The 21953-nt window shown below is 37.1% G+C and overlaps 1 protein-coding gene across 4 annotated transcripts in view; it reads left to right on the forward strand.

Annotated features, from left to right (window-relative positions):
* grk3 (G protein-coupled receptor kinase 3) overlaps positions 1–21953 on the forward strand; it is a 146958-nt gene that overhangs the window by 95933 nt on the left and 29072 nt on the right. For 3 of the 4 annotated variants that reach the window (XR_012385966.1, XM_009305689.5, NM_001134725.1), the window contains exons 14-16: positions 3999–4065; positions 16155–16255; positions 19215–19281. Coding sequence is in view for 2 of the 4 variants with exons in the window: in XM_009305689.5 (XP_009303964.1) it covers positions 3999–4065; positions 16155–16255; positions 19215–19281 (235 nt within the window). In the remaining 2 variants the exon portion in view is untranslated. Of the gene's footprint in view, positions 1–3998; positions 5131–5666; positions 6046–16154; positions 16256–19214; positions 19282–21953 lie in introns of those variants that run through there. The other variant, XR_012385967.1, reaches the window with a different exon arrangement.

Genomic DNA, 21953 nt, shown 5'->3' on the forward strand with positions numbered 1-21953 from the left:
CCCGCGACGCGACACAACCTCCGTCCAGTCCAGCCCTTCAGTAGGCGCGCGATAACACCTCTCTTGAATATGCGCGCTCAACCCCCCCTCGGCGCTTTACAATACGCGCGCCACAACACAGCTGATCAGAACGCGCGCCACAACACAGCTGATCAGAACGCGCGCCACAACACAGCTGATCAGAACGCGCGCGACAGCACCGCTATTCAGCGCGCGGCGACAACACTCGCTTTAGGTTCGATCATTTCCATCTTTTTTTCATCTCCGCTACTAGCAGCACACTCCATTTCCGCATTACTGGATCTGTAGCGACAACAGACCGCAAAGGATTATGGCCACGCCGGGGCTGATGGGAAATGAAGTTTCAGCTACCTCCCGTTCGCTTCATTCGCCTGAGCAAATTTTCTCAGAAGACCTATAGTTTTACCGAGTCATGCGACTTCGGTAATATCGAAAAAATTTAATATTGCGGTATGACGGTATTTACAATACCGTTACATCCCTAATAAGTATTATTATAACTAGACCTAAAACATCCTGACAATCAAAAGCCAAATGACATGATGTAACAGGCGATTGTCTTCTGAGTGCACCGGACATGAATGACGCTCCTCATAGAGCTTGAGAAGCAGACAGTACTGTATGATCTATAGACTTTCTTAAATAAAGACTTGCAGGTTAAAGAAACAGCATAGGAGGAGGCTGTTGCTGCTCACGCACTGCTTTCGCTTGCGGTATGAAACGGGCGTAAGAATCCATCAAGGGTCAGACAGTGCTCTAGGTTTTTGCCTATGAGGTTTTTGGTTCCAATAAGCAAAACCTCAGTATTATCTAGAATTTAGTAATAAGTTATTAGTCATTTCATTTTAATATCATCTATACAATCTGTTAATTTTGTAAATTCACCCAAAACATTCCCAGATGATGTTTAACAGATTCAGAAATTTTTCACAGTATTTCCTCAAATATTTTTTTCTGCTGGAGAAAGTCTTGTTTTGTTTCAGCTAGATTACAAGCAGTTTTTAATTGTTTTAAAGCCATTTAAGTTCAATATTATTCGCCCCTACAGCAATATTAGTGTTGGATTGTTTCCAGAACAAACCACTGTTATACAATGACTTGCCTAATTACCCTAACTTTACCCTAATTACCCTAGTCAAGCCTTTAAATGTCACTTTAAGCTGTAGAGAGTTGTCTTGAAGAATATCTAGTCTTAATTATTTGCTGTCATCATGGAAATATACATAACAAATCAGGAGGGTGAATAATTCTGACTTCAACTATGTTTAAAGGGGGTGGAGTCTGTCGTTCCATTGAGGTGTGTGTGTGTGTGTGTGTGTGTGTGTGTGTCATTTAGACTTCAAAGCGGGATAGAAGTGTGTCAGAACCAGTCTGAAAAGCTTGCTCTCTCTCTCTCTCTCTCTCTCTCTCTCTCTCTCTCTCTCTCTCTCTCTCTCTCTCTCTCTCTCTCTCTCTCTCTCTCTCTCTCTCTCTCTCTCTCTCTCTCTCTCTCTCTCTCTCTCTCTCTCTCTCTCTCTCTCTCTCTGCGTTTAACCCTTCTGTTGTCTTTAATTCTGTACACACCGCTCATCCTGCAGGTCAAAATTGAGCCACCTTCACTAAACATCTAAAATAAAATAATCAATGGGGAATATAATAACCTTTATTTAATCAGGGAAGTCAATTGAGAAACAGTTCTCATTTACAATGATGACCTGGCCAAGAGAGAACATAAAAACTGAGTAGAGTAGCTACGAAATGAAGAGCTAACTTCAACTAAAACTACTAGAGCGCAGATTTCGACGTGTTTTTGAATGTTAAGAAGTGACTGTAGATATAGTGGAGTTTTCCCCAATAAGAGTTTTGTAAATGAACAGAAACCATTGAGTTTGTCGACGTGATTTGAAGAGAAGGCCAATTCACTAAAGAATACAGTTGACCGTGATGAGTATTAAATGCAAACCAGTATCAAAACCAATTGCTGCACGGTAAATAACTTCCAGTGTGTGATGGAGAGTTTTTGAAGCTTCAATATATTGAGTTCATTTATTTCTTATAGCTCTAAAAGCTCAGTCAGTCAGACATATTTTTAGAAGTCTTTGCTCTACGTCATAGAAGGTGTTTTTGGCGAATGATCTTTGCTAAATCGGTACTGAACCATGAGCTGAGACCATTTTTTACTCAACATTTTAAAAGTGGTTTGTTTAAAACAGTTGTTCTACATGCACACACATATGCACTCTGACTTTTACTCTCAGCCAGCCCGCCAGCATCAGCGCTTCCAGTCAACTGTCTTTCCATTATTAAAATGCCACGTTTAAGGTCTGATTTTTATTTTATTTTTTTAAAATCAGCAATCTTCACTGATGACAGAGTCATACCTGTCAAGATTGGGATGTGAGAATAAGGGATATGCCCACCATAATAAGGGCCCCCCCCCCCTTTCCTTCTTTAAAAAATCCCCAAATTACTAATATGTTCATTTAGAGCTGTTTTGTTGTAAATAAACAGATAAATGGCCAGAAATATGTTTTATTATTATTATTTACAAAAGAAAAAATAAATATATACATTAGCAGCAAATACATTAGCAAACAGTTCAGCTTATTAAAATTAATAGCTAATAAAATAGAATTAAGCTATCAAATCTCATTAGCCGTTTCTCCACTGTATAACTTACACATTCTCATTAAAGAGCAATGAATGAATCTCTTATTTATTTAGATTTTTTTTTTGTTTGATTACATTAAATAAGAGGTGTCACTTTAAAAATGCACACATCTAACAATATAATGAAGGTTTTCGACTGCTTTCCTAACTTTTTATGCTCATTTAAGACTGAATTAGTTGTGTTTGAAAAAAAAAACACCAAAATCGACATCTTTAGATATTATTATTATTATTATTAATTATGTGTTTATGTCTGTTTAAACACGCACCCAAAAGCCAGACTTTTACTCCGCTTCAAATCGCGTGTACAGAATCCGTTTGGGAAACAGCATCTGTTTATCACTATGGAGTGCGTCAGCTGACAGTCACGCACTGCTATATGACTGTTTAAAGGATTGCATATGAAGGAGCGACGGCACCTGTAATGAAAAGGAAAGTGAATTGCGCCGTTTTTATATTTAGTTCAAAGTGTTTTTGTGCCTAAACAAAGTGAAAGCACAAAACAGACTCTCATTTAAGAGCAAGGGGCGGCCCCTAGTGGTTCGGCGGTATGGGTTGCATAAAGGGAGGCTCGGCTCTTTAATGTTTCTTGCCACTCTTCAGAAAAAGACTGAAAATACGGGAGAAATATGGAAAAATACCTTTACGGTATGATAGCAGGATAGAACTGTAAAATACAGGAGAATCCCGGGAAAAACGGGAGGGTTGACAGGTATGGACAGTGTATTGTACTCCAGTGCTTACAATGGAGATTCTGATGCTGACTGCGCTAGCAGCCACACAGCCTTTCATCTCATGGTTAACAGCTAAATGAATGCTGAAGTCTCTTTAACTGAATGTATTTAATTACAACATCATTGCTGTAAAATCAATCATATGAAATTGAAAATAGTCAAATTAAGCTTTCACTGGAAGTTTATCATTGGCTAAAAACACTAGCTGTGCTTATACCCTGTTTCATTTCGATCCTCGAATCTATTTTGCATGAAGAAACATCATCATCATCATCATCATCACAAACTCTGTGCAGTGTTTACTCAGTGGACAGCACTCGATTCTCACTACAGTAATGGGTGTATTGTATCATGATGAAAGTACCTGCAGAAGACTTCACATTAGCGCTGATGTTATAGCCTTTAATAGTAGAAATTAACACCACCAACACTGATTATAAACAATCTAATGCATGCATTCAATTCAGTTAGAGTTTATTTCTATAGTGCATGCACGTGTGTCTCACGCTCGCTGACTGAGATTGAAAGGTTTCTGGAAACCCCCTCCCCGCCTACCTGCTCCTGAACTGACTCTTCTTTCTTCTGTTCTCACAGGCACAGTCCATTCAGGCAGCACAAGACCAAAGACAAACACGAGATCGACCGCATGACGCTTACCATGGTAAACACACACCATACTCTCTCGCTCTCTTTGTATTTTCACACATAAACCGTGTCCAACATTAATCTATACACACTTCTCACATGCAATGGGGACAGTCGGTTTATTTCCATTCAAAGATGCACAATCGAGTTATGTGCAACAATCTGGATATATTTGGGAATAAAGCGTCATTTCCGTTCATCAAAAGTGTATTGTTTTGAAAAAGTGACTGAGAAATTCTGTGAAATATTGAGTCGACAGATAATGAATCTACTATTGGTGAATCCTCAATATTTTGCACAAATTAAAGGGGCAGTGATCTGCCAAAATGCTGTCTGTTAGCATAATATCTTTGAAAGCTACATCCGACACGTAACCAATTTATAAAACTGTGGCATACGTCACAAGCATAGATCATGCCATGGACATGACATTAAGATGAGTTTGGTCAGGGTTGCAACTGAAATGTGCAGGAAGGCAGCTCTCCAGGAACAGGGTTGGTGACCCCTGGCCTAGTTTAAAAGAAGATGACCAAATGAGAACTTTTCTGTCATAAACTACAGTAAAATAACTTGTCAGAAATAATAAAAAAAACAGAACAGAATAAATACAGGAATGGAGAATGGCTCTTTTATTATCCGCTGTCAGTCAGCGCCCGCTCTTTTTTTATATTTTCTTGCTCATTGCGTCTTGTCATTGTGTGCAGTGTAAATGCAGGCAATCGGTAGGGCCAGACGGAAGCTGCGGACTTTTTTTGCTATTTCTGCTGAGAATTTTGTTAAAAATCTGCGGATTTCTGCTGAATTATTTTGGGAGTATCATAACTAAAACCTTAATATGTGAAAAAAAATATAATATCTTCTTAACTTTTTGTTTAATGTTCAAAATGAAAATCCAATTAGATGCATTTTATTTGGTAAACAAAGCAAGTCTCTCATAATATATGTACTAACAGACAGCAAATATTACTGTGCAAACTGCATTGTACATAAGTCAGATGAACATTTTCATATTAGTCAATAATATTACTGTAAAGAACTTTTTAAAAACTGAATAGATATAGATTTACACACATTTACACAAGTAAAGCCTGGTTTATACTTCTGCGTCAAGTGACCGGCGTAACTCACGGCGCAGGCAACGCGCGTAGCTGTGCATTTATACTTCTGCTGCTGTCTCTGTTGGTCTGCATTAACACTTCCGAAACGCTAGTTGGCAGTGTGGTGTAAATGTTCCTCTGTGTCGAGTTTCTTCTCTGCTGTTTTGCTTTTCCTGAACACTTCCTGGATGTACAAGTGACTCAAACTCGCTCATTTTGAGGCAGGAACCGGCGGACGTGCAACAGCTTTATCTATGAGGTAAACACAAAACAAAGCTTTCCATCTGGAGCTCCTTCATGGGACTCCACATTTGTAAACAATCGCTACATTGGGTTCGCGCCATTCGCACGGCTCTCGGTCCCGCCCCGACTCGTCAGCGCTACCAAGCCGACCAATCACAGAGCTTGCGCTACGCGTTGTTGCGACGTGTAGTTACATTTTTTGAGAGGTGCACGTCAGTGACGGCCACGGCAAAGGGCTATGCGTCAGCGCCGTAGCATACGGCGGTGTTTGATGCAGAAGTATAAATCAGCCTTCAGTAAACATAATTAATGATGGGTTAAAATTTCGTGTGGGCCTAGCAATCGGATATGAGTCACTTTTGAAAAATGATGTAAGCAGGTCAGCAAAAAAATCAGCAACAGTCACAAAATCCAAATTGACCATCAAGATGTGCAGTGTAAATGCAGCCTTAGTTTCACGCCCTGTCTCTCTGCATTTACAGTCAATAAATAAATTAGTGCTGTCAAAATTAGTGCGTTAACGCATGCGATTAATTTTAAATATTTAACGCGTTAAAAAAAATTAGGCAAGGCAAGTTTATTCATATAGCACATTTCATACACAGTGGCAATTCAAAGTGCTTTACATAAACAGAAATAAAAGAGACAAGTGTACGAAAATAAAAACAAATAATAAGAATTATAAAAATAAAAATAAAAAATAGATAAAACAGATAAAGATGTGTTAAAATAGGTTATAAGATAATGAAAAAGAAAAGAAGAGATTAATATTGATACAATTAACGCAGTTGCAGGTTTTTTTTACTTCCTGTTGTGGTGGATGTGTGTTTAACATGCAAAGAAATATGGATAAGAACTAGGAAGCACTTTGTGAAGGCAAGTTTCTGTATAAAACAATTAATGTGGCATCACCAGGCTCTCCAGAGTTTCATGCAATTTAACTTTCGACTTCTGTTTCAATGGAATTTGATACCGCATGGCAAATGGAGAGAAAAACCTCCACATTTCGTGACTTTCGTGGTCCTTTAAGGTAGACAAAAATCGCTGCTTACATGGTCAAATCTTAATAAGAGTATTATATTAATCATATTAAAAGCGGAGTATTGGTGTCCATGTAAAGGTACTCAGAATGTGTCAGATGAAGTCGCGAGCTGTCAAAGACAGCGCATTTCAATGGCGTTCTGCATGAGCCCTCCAATCATTAAGTTTGACGTGTTTCCTTCTTAAACACAACAAAAATGTGTCTGCTTCGCAATGTTGTGTCAGGATCCTTGTGAAATACAGTCATAGTTTAGAACGCTTAGTTTAAGCAAATTTGATGAACGCGATCATGCATGTTGAATCTGAAGGGAGTCGCTCTGGCTTCTAAACGTCGTTGTCCGTAGCCACAAAAAGTTACAAATTGCATTGATTGCGTTGCACTTTCAGCTCACATCATTCTAAAGAAAAGGTCCACATTGTCCCTAGATAATGTCAACAGACTGGACTGTCTTAGCAACTGTCTGAATGTAAAGGAGGACTGAGCAAAATTGTTTCTACTTTATAATTAACGTTCTCAACTCACAGCAAATTAACTTTACAATGAGTACCATTGTTTGTATTCAGTACTTTTACTATTATTATTATAATTTTCCATATCTGTAATGCCTGTATTTTGACTGTATTTTTTTGCAGTCCACTTAGAATCCAACATGGAAATCAATGTTTTCTTTATTGGCATTGATTGTTTTGAAATTCAAATGGCATTAACATGCCTGTGTTTTTATTTCTGTAATAAATATGGCTGTCAAGCAGGATCTTGATGGTTTATTGTGGGTATGTTGTTTACATAAGGAAATCTGTGTTACAAGTTAAGCAAAAATTCTGATAAACAATTATATTTTGAATTTAAATAGTTTTTGTCTTGCGTTTACATTAATTTTACATTCAAATAGTCAAAATTACAAGTTTCAGTCTTTTAAATGCGGTTAATCGGGATTAATTAAAAAAAAAGTGTGATTAATTAGTTCGTTTTTTTATCGATTGACAGCACTAAAATAAATGCAATATTATAAACGCAATAGACATTTGAGTGGATCAGTTTAAAGCAGAAAGCATCTTCAGGAGAGCTTCATTAAACAGACTGAAGGTGAAACGGGAGATGGATAAAGCGGCCAGAGCTTTCCATGGAAGTGAAGAGGGAACAGTTAATGACTGGAGCTCCTGTGCTTTACACCCACTGTGTTTAACAAGGGAATGCGAACGGAGAGGAATTTGCATCCACGCTTTGCATTTACTGTCCTCCTCTCACCACAGCAGTAATTTAGTCCTGACAGAGCTGCCAGGATCTTGACTGCTCTGCAGGCGCGAGGAGCAAACTCGCTGCTTTTTACTGCTCATGTGGGACCATTTGGGGCTCCGCTTTAATATGCAGACGCAAGTGGGCTGTCTGTTCAGGTGTCAGGGGTCTTAAAGGAGGAGTTCACCCAAAAATCTAAATTAGCACATAGTTTGTTCACTCTTAAGCCATTTAAACTCAAAAACAACATGGCATGTGTCCTTTATTGATAAGGCTCTCCCAGAATACTGATATGGGTCTGCAATATTGCTAGGAACAGAGAATCTCTGGACTTTTAATTAATTAATTAATTAATTTATTTATTTATTTATTTATTTATTTATTTACTTACTTAATATTTATGTGGAATGATTTCAAGAGTTTCACAAACATATAATTTTTATAATAAATAATACTAAATTTGAAAAATTAAAATAATAATAATAATATTTTTTTATAATTTAAAAATAATAATTTCAACAATTAAAATTGTTTAATTAAAATATAATTAAAAATAATTTAATGTAAATTTAATCAATTGCAGCAACTTGTTTACTATAAATATTAATAACATTTTATCTAAACATTCAGATTTTAATAATATAACATAAGACAGATGGATGGATGAATGGAGAAATAATTGAGTCATTTAGAAATCATTTTAAAGTGATTCACTGAATCATTTGTTCCTACTATTCAGCCAAATCAACTGATTTATTAAGAAATTAAGCAACTGTGTGTTTTATGAATGGATCATTGAATCATTAACTTAAACAATTAATTTAGAAACAGATTCATTCAGGATGGAAACACCATGTTGCGTCTGAGATCCACAAATGTTTTTTTCTCCATTGTATGTTTCCATCCCAATTAAATCAGTTTCTGAACAAATCATTAAGTTAAAAAAAAACACAAAATGGGATCTAAAATGAACTTTTTGTTTTGTTGAACTGTTGTCTGAAATCAAGATCACATTTGACGATATTCAGAGAAACTGCTTTTCTTTATTTGTTTGTGTGATTATTATGTTCAAAAACACAAACTCAGAGGAATCTTTTTTGCTTTCATTACTTGAATTATGCATAATAGTCTTTATAACACGGTCAATACTTTGGCACTCTCAACTGCACAGTGTAGCACACATTATTGCAAATGCCAGTGTTTTTATATTGCAAGTGTTAGTTTATTTCCAATACTGACATTTATTTTTCAGTTGTAGTATCAAAAAGAATTATGCTAATGCCTGACTTTCATTTATCGGCTATAAAGGACTGGTCAGTAATCAGCAGAAAGAGCTGTCCGGCATCCAACAGTTTTCATCTGACTGGCAAGATGTTCAAGTTTTGTTGGAAACTGGACCACAAAACCGACTGACCGAGTCAAAAGGATCAGAAGTCCAATTTTCTTCCTTTCTTTATATATATATATATATATATATATATATATATATATATATATACACACACAAACACACACACACCGGCCACTTTATTAGGTACACCTGTCCAACAGCGCATTAATGCAATTTAATCAGCCAATCACATGGCAGCAGCTCAGTGCATTTCGGCATGTAGACATGGTGAAGAGGATCTGCCGTAGTTCAAAGCGATCATCAGAATGGGGAAGAAAGGGGATTTAAGTGACTTTGAACGTGGCATGGTTGTTGCTGCCAGACAGGCTGCTCTTATTTCAGAAACTGCTGATCTACTGGGATTTTCACGCACAACCATCTCTAGGGTTTACAGAGAATGCTCCGACAAAGAGGAAATATCCAGTGAGCGGCAGTTCTGTGGGTGCAAATGCCTTGTTGATGCCAGAGGTCAGAGGAGAATGGCCAGACTGGTTCCAGCTGATAGAAAGGCAACAGTAACTCAAATAAGCACTCGTTACAACCGAGCTCTGCAGAAGAGCATCTCTGAACACACAACACGTCCAACCTTGAGGCGGATGGGCTACAGCAGCAGAAGAGCACACCGGGTGCCGCTCCTGTCAGCTAAGAACAGGAAACTGAGGCTACAATTCACACAGACTCACCAAAACTGGACAATAGAAGATTGGAGAAGCGTTGCTGCTCTGATGAGTCTCCATTTCTGCTGACACATTCAGATGCTCAACTCAGAATTTGGCATCAACAACATGAAAGCATGGATCATCCTGCCTTGTATCAGCGGTTCAGGCTGGTGGTGGTGGTGTAATGGTGTGGGGGAGATTTTCTTTGGGTCCATTAGTACCAATTGAGCATCAACGCCACAGCCTACCTGAGTATTGCTGCTGACCATGTCCATCCCTTTATGAGCACAGTGTCTCCATCTTCTGATGGCTACTTCCAGCAGGATAACGCACCCTGTCATAAAGCTCAATCATCTCAGACTGGTTTCTTGAACATGACGATGAGTTCACTGTACTCAAATGGCCTCCACAGTCACCAGAGCTCAATCCAATAGAGCAGCTTTGGGATGTGGTGGAACGGGAGATTGGCATCATGGATGTGCAGCCGACAAATCTGCAGCAACTGTGTGATGCTATCATGACAATATGGAGCAAAATCTCTGAGGAATATTTCCAGTTCCATGTTCAATCTACGCCAACAATGATTAAGACAATACTAAAGGCAAAAGAGGTCCAACCCGGTACTAGTAAGGTGTACCTAATAAAGTGGCCGGTGAGTGTATTATTATATGTTTATATTTATTATTACTATAAATATTTTAATTAGTGAAAAAATGGTCTTCCAGTGGACCCAGAGCAGTTTTAGCTTTTGAGGTTTGCGTTTGGATGCCGACCACACGGAAAATTATCTCCAGATTTCATTAGTCAAGAATTTTGAGGGTATTTTGTGAAATAGGCTGTTTCATACCCTGATCAGATTTACTTCAGAATGGGCTGGAAAACTCGATCATGACACAGGTTTACTTGCTGACGTACATTACTATTCAATAGTTCAAAGATTTTCCATACAGGAAAAACGGAAAAAGTACCATTTAAAATAGCTGAATGATAAATTCTGTGCTGGCACAGTGGCTCAGTGGTTGGCATGGTGGCCTCACAGCAAGAAGGTTGCTAGTTCGAGTCTTGGCTGGGTCAGTGGGCATTTCTGTGTGAAGTTTGCATGTTCTCCCTGTGTTGGTGTGGGTTTCCTCCGGGTGCACATGCGCTATATGGGGGAACTGATCAACTAAATTGTGTGTGAATGAGTGTGTATGGGTGTTTCCCGGTACTGGCTTGCAACTGGAAGGGCATCCACTGTGTAAAACATATGCTGGAATAGTTGATGGTTCATTCCGTTGTGGCAACCTCTGATAAATCCAAGACTAAGCCGAAGGAAAATGAATGAATTCTGTTTTAAAAGGTAAATTCTGTGATGTAAAGCTGCATTTGTAGGTTTACAATTACAATCACTCTCATTGGTTTTCGCTCAGTGAGCGGTGAAAATAAGGACATAGTGGCCAGCCTAAATAATAGTGCCCGAAGCAGTCAAGCATATATTATCTTTTAAAACCACGAGTAAATCTCATAATGAGCCTGATCATGAGAAGATGAAACTGCGACCCTGGATCAGGAATACATGGGACAGAAGCAAAGCCATCTCAAGTCAGCCAGAAAACCTTACAGAAGAGGTAACTGTGACTTCTTGAAGATTGGACTGAGTGAGTCGTTTTCGCTTGGCTCATAACTGAACTGAATGTCAGTGGTGTTAGTAAACTGGATATTGATAATTCATGCTATTAATATGTGGTGACTCATAACGTTTTAATGCACAAAATAATTAAAGACCGATCAAAAAAGTACCGTCATGTTCCGGGAAAACTTTGGTCACAGTTACTTTTATTTCCTTGTTTTCTTCCGGAAATTATCCATTTACAAATTAAGCAGCGGTCACAGTTTAATATATGATCATCTATATCAGTTTAATATGATGATTTGATGATCAGTAAACATTTCATTATCAATTCTCCTGCTACATATGTACAGTTTAAGTCACAATTATTAGTTTATTTTTTTCTCCAATTTCTGTTTAACGGAGAGGAGCAGATTATCTTCAACACATTTCTCATCATAATAGTTTTAATAACTCATCTCTAATAACTGATTTATTTTAACTTTGTCATGATGACAGTAAATAATATTAGACTAGATATTCTTCAAGACACTTCTATACAGCTTAAAGTGACATGTAAAGGCTTCACTAGGTTTATTAGGTTAAAGTTAGGGTAATTAGGCAAGTTATTGTATAACGATGGTTTGTTCTGCAGATTATCGAAAAAATATATGTAGCCTAAAGGGGCTAATAATATTGACTTCAAAATTGCTTTTAAAAAATTAAAATCTGCTTTTATTCTAGCCGAAATAAAACAAATAAGACTTTCTCTAGAAGAAAAAATATTATCAGACATACTGTGAAAATTTCCTATATATATTATTCCTATAATTTCCTATTTATATATATTAAATTAGTTTATTATAATCCTAATAATAAAAATATACACAGTGATTAGCTCTCATATGAAAGCTTATTTATTTAAAAAATATTTCCCAAGTGCTAATTTTTTTTAACACATTTCTAAACATAACAGTATTAGGAATTGGTTTCTTATGACTAATTTCCTTTTTTTTTTTTTTTTGAACAGCAGATCATATTTTATTTGTTATTTTGCAAGATAGCATGCAAATCAAAGTGCAATTTAAAGGCTTAATTGAGTTTATTCTGCGAACCATTGGACAGCAGTGCTTTGTTTTGTAAACAATCACAAATGTATGTATTTCTTAATAAGGCTAATAACTGCTTTCATTCAAGCCCCTACCCCCCCCCTCACACCAAAAAAAAAAAATTCTCGAGAATACAAAAATATTATAATAAATACTGTGAAAATGTTCTTGCTCCATTAATAATCATGTGGGAAATATTTTTGAACAAATTTAAATGTCACACTATCTTCAGCTGTATATAGCAACATGCCATAACCACTCTCTGACCTGTCTAAAAAAGCGATGCCTTGTTGTCTAGTTTACTGACAGCATAAAAGTTTCTTGGTCTGCATTTACTCTGAATGTTGACCTTGATTTGAATGTGCAGTAGGCTCTGCCTGTTATATAAGCCGGTTGTGTTTTGCTTGTGCTGGCTTTCATTTGTATGATTGTGAGGATATTTGAATACCAGCACTGTCGACAGCTAGAAAGTTTGCCTTTAACTGCGTATTTGCATTTTAGTAATGACCGTTCAGTGTCAAAGATGATAAAGCTAATAAAACTAGACACACGCTGATGTTGCGTAAGTCAATACATGCTGATAATGAACATGCACATTATTGATATCAAGAAATACAGTGAGAATAGGGTATATGACGAGCTAGTGTTGTTCATATACTGATACACTTCCGGTGACCTGTTATTGAGTTTTTTCCATTTTATACGGTTCCTTTTACAGCATCTGTGTTGTAATGTCATTAAGTGAAGTTTATTCATAAACTAACTTAGAGAGGATCACGTGATTATGATTGATCACGGCTGGTTCTGCATTAGCATGTATGATCCACCAATCAGGCCATTCCTAACCCACTATAAAGAGCCAGGGTTTTCACTACAGTCATCTTTGCTTTGAAGAATCCCCCCTTCCACCCCTACCTCTTCACATTTCCCTTCATAGAGCGGCACGGTGGCCCAGTGGTTAGCACTGTTGCCTCACAGCAAGAACAATCACCGGTTCTAGTCCTCCAACAGGCCGGTGGTCGTTTCTGTGCATATAGTTTGCATGTTCTTCCCGTGCTCGCGTGGGTTTTCCCCATTTCCTCCGGTTTCCTCCCACATTCCAAAAACATGCACAACAAGTGAATCGATCAATCTAAATTTAACACTACAGTCAATCTCTCATCCTGCAGCACATCTCTTCACAGCATTCATTTAGGTCATCAGCTCTTATCAAGGAGGGAGTTGTCGAGATCTACCTGAGCTCAAGGCTCCCCTCTGGTCCTGCAAACTGGAGGGAGCCCAGGGCTCAAGAACTTTTGAGCTCGGGGCTCTCTCCAGTGACAGCATGCAAACTTGCTTATAATCAATCATCAGCTAAGTGTGAACTCTTGAAAATGCCATCAGTTAAACAGACTTTGGCATTCATTTAGTGGCTCAAGTGTAAAACGAGACAAAAAGCCGTTTACACACATGCCCACATCAAAATCAGCAGACTAGCGCACAATATACTGGAGGAAAATAAATGCTCATATTATAAAGACATGGCGGGGGGAAAGTAATTAAATGCAGTGCTTTTTGAACAATCTGAGACCCTCTTAATATTGGATATCACTCAGCCAGTGGTGATCGCTGATTTTTAAAGTGAACACACCTTAAGCGCACTGATTTTGCATTGGCAAGTGCTTAACCCAGGTTACTGGCAAATTAAAAGTGCTATTAGCAAGCCTCGGCATATACCCCATAGTCAAAGTTTCACATGTTAAAGGGATGTGTGTCAATTTACACACTCTTTACTCATTTCAAACATCTGAGTTTCTTCTGTTGAACACAAAGGAAGACATTTTAAAGCCATATATCCATTGACTTCCATAGTATTTGTTTTTTTGAACAGTCACACGTTTTCAACATTCTTCAAAACATCTTTGTTTGTGTTCAACAAGAAAGAAACTCATAAATGTTTGGAAACACTTCAGGGTGAGTAAATATGGAATCAGAAAAGACCCAAAAGTAATTCACGCAAAAGACACGATGTACACATGCGTAGCCAAATTCACGTGCATAAAACCAAACTCACGTGCGTAAAATATTTATTTATATTCACAAAAAAATTTCACGTGCACAAAATTAAAATACATTTTCATAAAATACGTTTCACAAATGCAAAACACCATATGCAAATGTATAAGAGTGTACAAAAAGTTTTGAATGTTTAAATACGTGCGAGTTCATCCTGAATGAGAATGTGCAAATCCTCCTTCACGTACGACTCCCCCTGGATACGTGTGTGTGTGTGTTTTTGAGACTTTCCTGCCTTTCCTGTACCTTTCAGCCAATCAGATGAGAGCTGTAGTCAAGGACACCCACTTTGCGCTCCTTAAGCGCAGACTGTTCCTCTCCAGCATGGGGAACGGAGCCGCCAGCAGTCACAGTTGCACTTTTTTTCATTTATTTATTTATTTGACCATATCTTCACTCTTTTTATCCATTATTTTGCCGCAGCTCTGCTCTTCTTATTTATTGTCTCGCAGCCCCATGAGTAAAATGTAGCCTGCAGGGTGATGATGAGGATTAAGTATCATTCCAGCCACACAAACATAACAGTGCTGTTGTGGTTCAGCGGTCAGCATATTGCGTTATGATGCCCTTCGGCCCGTGTTCGATCCTCACCTGAGTATATCCTTTTTCTTTTTTTCATTTTTATTGTTAAGACATATAAAACTGTAAGGTTGTTGAACCGAGTTCTAAAGCAGCTGTTTTCTTGAAAAAGACTTGATAGTGTCATTAGAAACTGAATGAAACTGAAATAAATAAAGATTTACTCAGGTGAGGATCTTTTTTTTTATTTCAGTTTCATTCAGTTTCTAATTACATTATCATGTGTTTACAGCTGTCATCTGATTAGCTGAAAGGTACGAGTAGCCCTGACTCTGGCAGGAAAGTCTTAAAAACACACACACACACGTATCCAGGGGGAGTCGTACGTGAAAGGATTTGCACATCCTCATTCAGGATGAACTCGCAAGTTTTAAACATTCAAAACTTTTTGTACACTCTTATACATTTGCAAATGGTGTTTTGCATTTGTGAAACGTATTTTTATTTTGTGCATGTGAATTTTTTTTGTGAATATAAATAAATATTTTACGCACGTAAATTTGGCTACGCATGTGTACATCCTGTCTTTTGCGTGATTTTCTTTTGAGACTTATCTGATTTCATAAGTAAATTCTGAGTTTTTATTTTTATTTTTGGGTGAACTAACCCTTTAATCTGACTTAATAAGTGCTGAAATACTGGTAGAAGATTCTGTGACTCTTCATTACGCTATCCTACTTAAAAATTTTGCTATAGTCAATTAAAATGGCAATGAAATCTGCAAAAAATTTTTTTATAATTTTAGGTGATGTTATTGACTTATAATGCATTCACATCAAAAGTCATATTCTTAAATGAAGTGAGGTCAGTGATGAAGTAGATCCAGGAGGTTATTATCTCAGACTAAAGCCTGACAGGTTTACACCAGCCTGATGTGAAGTGGAGCGCTGTTGAATAAGACTGAAGGCTTTGTAATCCTGGAGGTTGCACAAACAGTGGATAATCTCATCGGTGGACACGTTAAAGTGCCTTAAAGTAACTTAACACAGCTTAGGTTAATATTGTGTTAAAATTATAATAATACAGCACACAGTGATGAAACGTAATCAAACAGCAGCCGCCATGTGATATCAGTGAATCTCTGACGTCATCTTCCTGTTTCTTCAGAATGTGGAGTTGCCTGATTCCTTCACTCCCGAGCTCAAGTCTCTCCTGGAAGGACTCCTACAGCGAGATGTGGCCAAACGATTGGGCTGCCTGGGACGAGGGTAAGAGACAGACACCCCCGTCTTCATGATGACACCTCTGTCATATATGATAATCAAGTCACACTCTTTGCTCCACTGAATAGCTGAAGCTCAGTAATGTTTAACCTCTTATTTCAGTAATACAGTGAGAATTATATACAGTATGCAGTGTTATATTGGATTGCTATTCAGCTTATGTACCTGTTTGGTTCCTGAAATCAGTTTGTTTTAGTGTTATCTTTGCGATATTGCATTCGTGTTATCCTGTCTTTATTTTATAGTTAACAGTGCTTCTTCTATTGAACCGTACCAAAACTGTGACTCTAAAACCAAACCGTGAGAAGTCTGTAATGCTGCACCCCTATCCCACACCTTACATGATCGGCTTTTGGTTAATAGAGAGTTACACCACTGAAAGAACCACACACTTGAGGTTTATGAAAGACAGAAGAGCATGCTGGGAAGTGTTTGCAGCTTGTTCTGAATTGCTGACACCTGCTGGTCAGATGCGGTGTTGGTTATTATAATAGATATTCTCAGATGAAGCAGTAAATACTGAAGAGTGAACACTATTTAGGTTAGATTTGAAGCCATTATTGTCGTTTGCCACTATTGTATATTACAAATGAACTATACAATCACATCATAGGCCAACAACACTCCATTTGCCACAATTATACATTATGAACGGTTTTTATTATTTTATTGCAATGCAAGAGCAGGGAATTAAATGGCATTGGATCAAAACAAACAAACAAATAAACATATTAATGAATATTGCATTGTATAAATTCATGCAGAAATTATGTATAATAGTCCTGGATGAAATGTATTTTTTCCAAACATTATAATATATTATAATTAAAACAATAAGCGCCTATGAATGTAAGGAATTATTATTATAATTATTATTATTATAATATTGCATTATAACATGATGTTATAGATTTTGCATTATACACAGAAAAATATTTACATTTAATAAATCTGAATAGAAAAATGAATTAAAAAGGAATGAGATTGGAATTTATTATCGCCAAATATATGTTATTAACCTCAAGAAGAATTTTTTTTTATATATATACATTCAAAACCAAATTCTTTTAACTTGTCTAGTTTACATAATTAACCTAGCTCTTACACTTTAAGCTGAACACTAGCTTGCAAAATATCTAGTAAAATATTACGTGCTGTCGTCATTGCAAAGACTAAAAACATTTATATATATATACAGTTAAAGTCAGAATTATTCGCCCCCTGAATTATTTTTTCCCCAATTTCTGTTTAACGTAGAGCACATTTCTTCAGCACATTTCTAATTATAGTGGATTTAATAACTCATCTCTAATAACTGATTTATTTTCTCTTTGTCATGATGACAGTAAATAATATTAGACTAGATATTCTTCAAGACATTTCTATACAGCTCACAGTGACATTTAAAGGCTTAACGAGGTTAATTAGGGTAACTAGGCAGGTTAGGGTAATTAGGCAAGTTATTGTATAATGATGGTTTGTTTTGTAGACTATGAGGAAAAAATATAGCTTAAACGGGCTAATAATTTTGTCCTTAAAATGGCTTTTAAAAATTAATAACTGCTTTTATTTTAGTCGAAATAAAACAAATAAGACTTTCTCCAGAAGAAAAAATATTCAAATCAAATCACTTTTATTGTCACATCATCAGCAGCACGTGTGCTATGATGAGTGAAAAGCTTAGGTGCTGGCTACAGACAGTACAATACAACGACAGTGCAAAATACAGACAGTGCAAAATACAACAACAGTGCAAAATGTATGTATTATAAGACATACTGTGAAAATTTCCTTGCGCTGTTAAACATCATTTGGGAAATATTTAAAAAAGAAAATAAAAATCAAAGGGGGGCGAACAATTCTGACTTTAAATGTGTATATATATGTATATATATATATATATATATATATATATATATATATATATATATATAATTTATTTATCTGTCACAAGGAAATATGATAAAAATGATAAATCACAGAAAATATATAAATATATGATATATAAATCACTTTACACAAAATATATTTACAGGGTTCATACGGTCATGGTAAACCTGGAAAAGTCATGGGGTTTTTGGCATTGCATTTTTTAGGCCTGGAAAAGTTTTGAAAAAACAGAAAACCCACAAAGTATTGGAAAACCCATGGAAGACAGGCATCTGTGTAGTTGGATATAGGTTATTTACTTCTTTTCTGTTCTTGGCCAATCACATACTCTCACATTATTAGTGCTCTGTAAGCATCATCTCAATCACTTCTACATGGATATAAATTGAAACTAAATCAGTTGTTGCGTGTTTTACGACATGATGTAAAAAATGTGAACATGCATTGTTTTTCTTTTACCACACATAAGTAGACATTGCATAGAACATTAGGTCATGAACATTTACTTGAAAGTCTTGGAAAAATCATGGAAAAGTCATGGAGTTTTAGTAGTAAAAATATGTATGAGTGAGAGTGAGAGATATACTGTTTAACTCATTTCAGTTTGATTACTTGGTCAGACTTTATTTTGATGGTCTCTACTGCACGTTTTGTTGACTAAAAGCTGCATTGCTACATGCCAATGACTTCTCATTTGAGTATGAGTAGACTGTCTGCTTCATATCTGCTGATACCGCTCCTTCAACAGACATTTAACTGACCATAAGAACCTTTGCAAGTACATGTCAACTTACACTAACCCTAACCTGACAGTCTACTTATAATCTAATGAGAATGAGTTGCCATATAGATGCAATGTAACCCAAATTCAACTAAATGCATTAAAGGGACCATCAAAATAAAGTGAGAGCGATTACTTTTGTTATTTAAAAACCTGAAGTGTATTACCAGCCTTCTCTAATATTTAAAATACAACTGTATTGCATTACAATGTGGCTAATATATGTTATTGATAAACACTAGATTGATTTCCTGCTTTTAAATAATCCACTAGGGCGTCAGAGGTGAAGGAGCACGTGTTCTTCAAGGGAATCGATTGGCAGCAGGTTTATCTCCAGAAGGTGAGACCTTTGCCCTTTTTCTTTTCTTTTATCGAGCCTAAAGGGGTAGTTCACCCAAAGTTCAAATGTACTCACTATTTACTCATCCTTAAAGTCTGAATATCGGTAACCATTGACTTCCATTGTAGGATAAACAAATACTACAGAAGTGAATGGCTACAGGTTTGTGGCATTTTTCAAAATGTCTTCTTTTGTGTGCAACAGAAGAATGAAATCTGTAAAGGTTTTAAACGTGAAGTGAGAGTGACAGATTTTTCATTTTTGGGTGAACTGTCTCTATATATAAATATAAGACGACGATAATAACACTAATGCTGATGTTGTTGAATAAAACACAAAAATCTGAATTTCTATAGGTTGTTTTCACGTGGTTCTGGTGATGTGTGAAATTCAGATGGAGGGCAGGAAGGAAAACTGAATGGGAAAGTCCATATTTTAGCGATTTAAACCATATTTCCAAGGAGATATAAATATAAAATATCCACATATGTTCAGGGCATGATCCTTATATCATGAGGAGGGCAGAGATTTCTACTGAACTACAATATATTTGATCAAGACACCCATTTATCTTTTACGAATCCCCACGACACCCTACATCACAGGTGTCAAACTCAGTTCCTGGAGGGCCGCAGCTCTGCACAGTTTAGTTCCAACCCTAATTAAACACACCTGATCAAACTAAGTGAGTCCTTCAGGCTTGTTTGAAACCTACAGGTAAGTGTGTTGGAGCAGGGTTGAAACTAAACTGTGCAGGTCTGCGACCCTCCAGGAATTGAGTTTGACACCCCTGTCCTACATCAAGAAAATTGTGCGGAAGTCATCACAAATTCATGTGATCTGTTCAGAGCTTTAGTCCTTTATTTATCAGGGCTCGCCACAGCTGAATGAACCGCCAGGTAAAGTCTAGAAGGGATACAGCTGTGGTAAAATAGCATCATTTTTGTGTCACCATACAAAATCATTCATTCATTTTCCTTCGGCTTAGTCCCTTATTTATCAGGGGTCACTACAGTGAAATGAACCGCCAACTATTCTAGCATATGTTTTACACAGCGTATGCTCTTCCAGACACTACCCAGTACTGGAAACACCCATACACAGACATTCACACACACACACACACACACACTACGGCCAATTGTTTGTTTATCTAATTCACCTGTTGCGCATGACCGCATAAATCTCCATTTCCCAAACTTGACCCTTATGACATGGCTTTGTGGTCGTCATCCAGCAATCGATTGGCAGGCCGGAGATGTTTTCTTGGTCTTTCTGCTTTGAAAGGAATGAGTTTAAACCGATGTGATTGTGTTAGAGTGCTGACAGTAGCTGTTAGCTCGCTAAAATCCTCTCCGGGAAGTTGTGACTGTAATTTCATTCCCTTTACAGCACCATCAGCACCGCCATCAAAGCACAGAGCGCAGCTTTCAAGCGCACATTTTCATAAGACGATTACTGTCAGACCTCAAGTCACTTCCTGTGAGCAGTTTAATTCTCATTAGCCTGCGCAATCTGTAGATCTCTGTATCATGAGGGGAGGTTTCTGAAATAAAAGCTTAGTAACTGAGCCCAGCACAACGGTTCCACAAGTAAAATCTACATTCATTTTCACTGATCATTTCAGACATTTATACTTGATTGGCTGATGGAGGTTCATTTTAAAGGTGCTGTATGTCAGTTTTTGATGCCTCTAGAGCATAAAAACACGTTAATATGTGTGCAGATAGTCGGAAACATGTTCAGTGAACATTCTTGTTTATCTGAAAAACAATGCTGAAGTCAGAAATTCTGCTTTGAACGTGTGTTACGTGCCAGAACGGCTGTCTTTGTTTTGGTCATTTAACCCGCCCAATGCCAAATTAGCCAATTATATTTCAGCACTCCGGGTTGCCTTGTTGGAAAACAGTCATTCCTTCAGTCAGGAAGGCTCTCAAAGTATGCATCTGTGACTGAAATGTGATCTCTGGTGGACAGTAGCAGACTCTGAAATGAGACGCAGATTCAGAGTTCCACATGAGGTGGTTATTATGTAGCAAATAATATAAAAATTATGAATGTAAACATTAGGTGAGCAGGTTACATTGTAACCCCGTGTCCTAACAACACGCTACCAGACAAGATTTGTCGTGATAAGTAGTTGGCCTGTTTGCAGCAGACGAAACACAACAAAATTGTAAATACAGCCATTCAGAAGCACAGAATAGTGCACTCACTGCACTCCAGCCAAATGGTAAGGCTTATAATCTAATTCAGGGGTTTTCAAAGTGTGAGGCGCGCCTCCCCTGGGGGGCGCCAGAGCATGTCAGGGGAGGCGCGGGAAAAAAATATTATATAATAAAAATATAATTATTAAGTTTAATTATTATATGTATTTTTTATTATATTTAAACGTTTTAATTAAACAAAGCTAAAAAAATTAATATGTCAAATATAAGAAAACCTTTTTTACCCAGAAGGCCATAGCTGTGAATTCGCTTCTGTTTGGCAAGCCCATTAATACAGGTATATGCTTGCTAATGCAATGGATCGGTTTCTGAGACCCCCCTATTCAAAGCCTTCAAGTTCAGAGCTTAAACCCAAAAGACGACGATATGATGATCAGTATTTGAGTTTAGGATTTACGTGGACAGGACAAGCTGATGAACCACGACCTTTGTGTGTGGTTTGTC

The sequence above is a fragment of the Danio rerio genome, chromosome 10, assembly GCF_049306965.1.
Source record: "Danio rerio strain Tuebingen ecotype United States chromosome 10, GRCz12tu, whole genome shotgun sequence".
Taxonomy (NCBI): domain Eukaryota; kingdom Metazoa; phylum Chordata; class Actinopteri; order Cypriniformes; family Danionidae; genus Danio; species Danio rerio.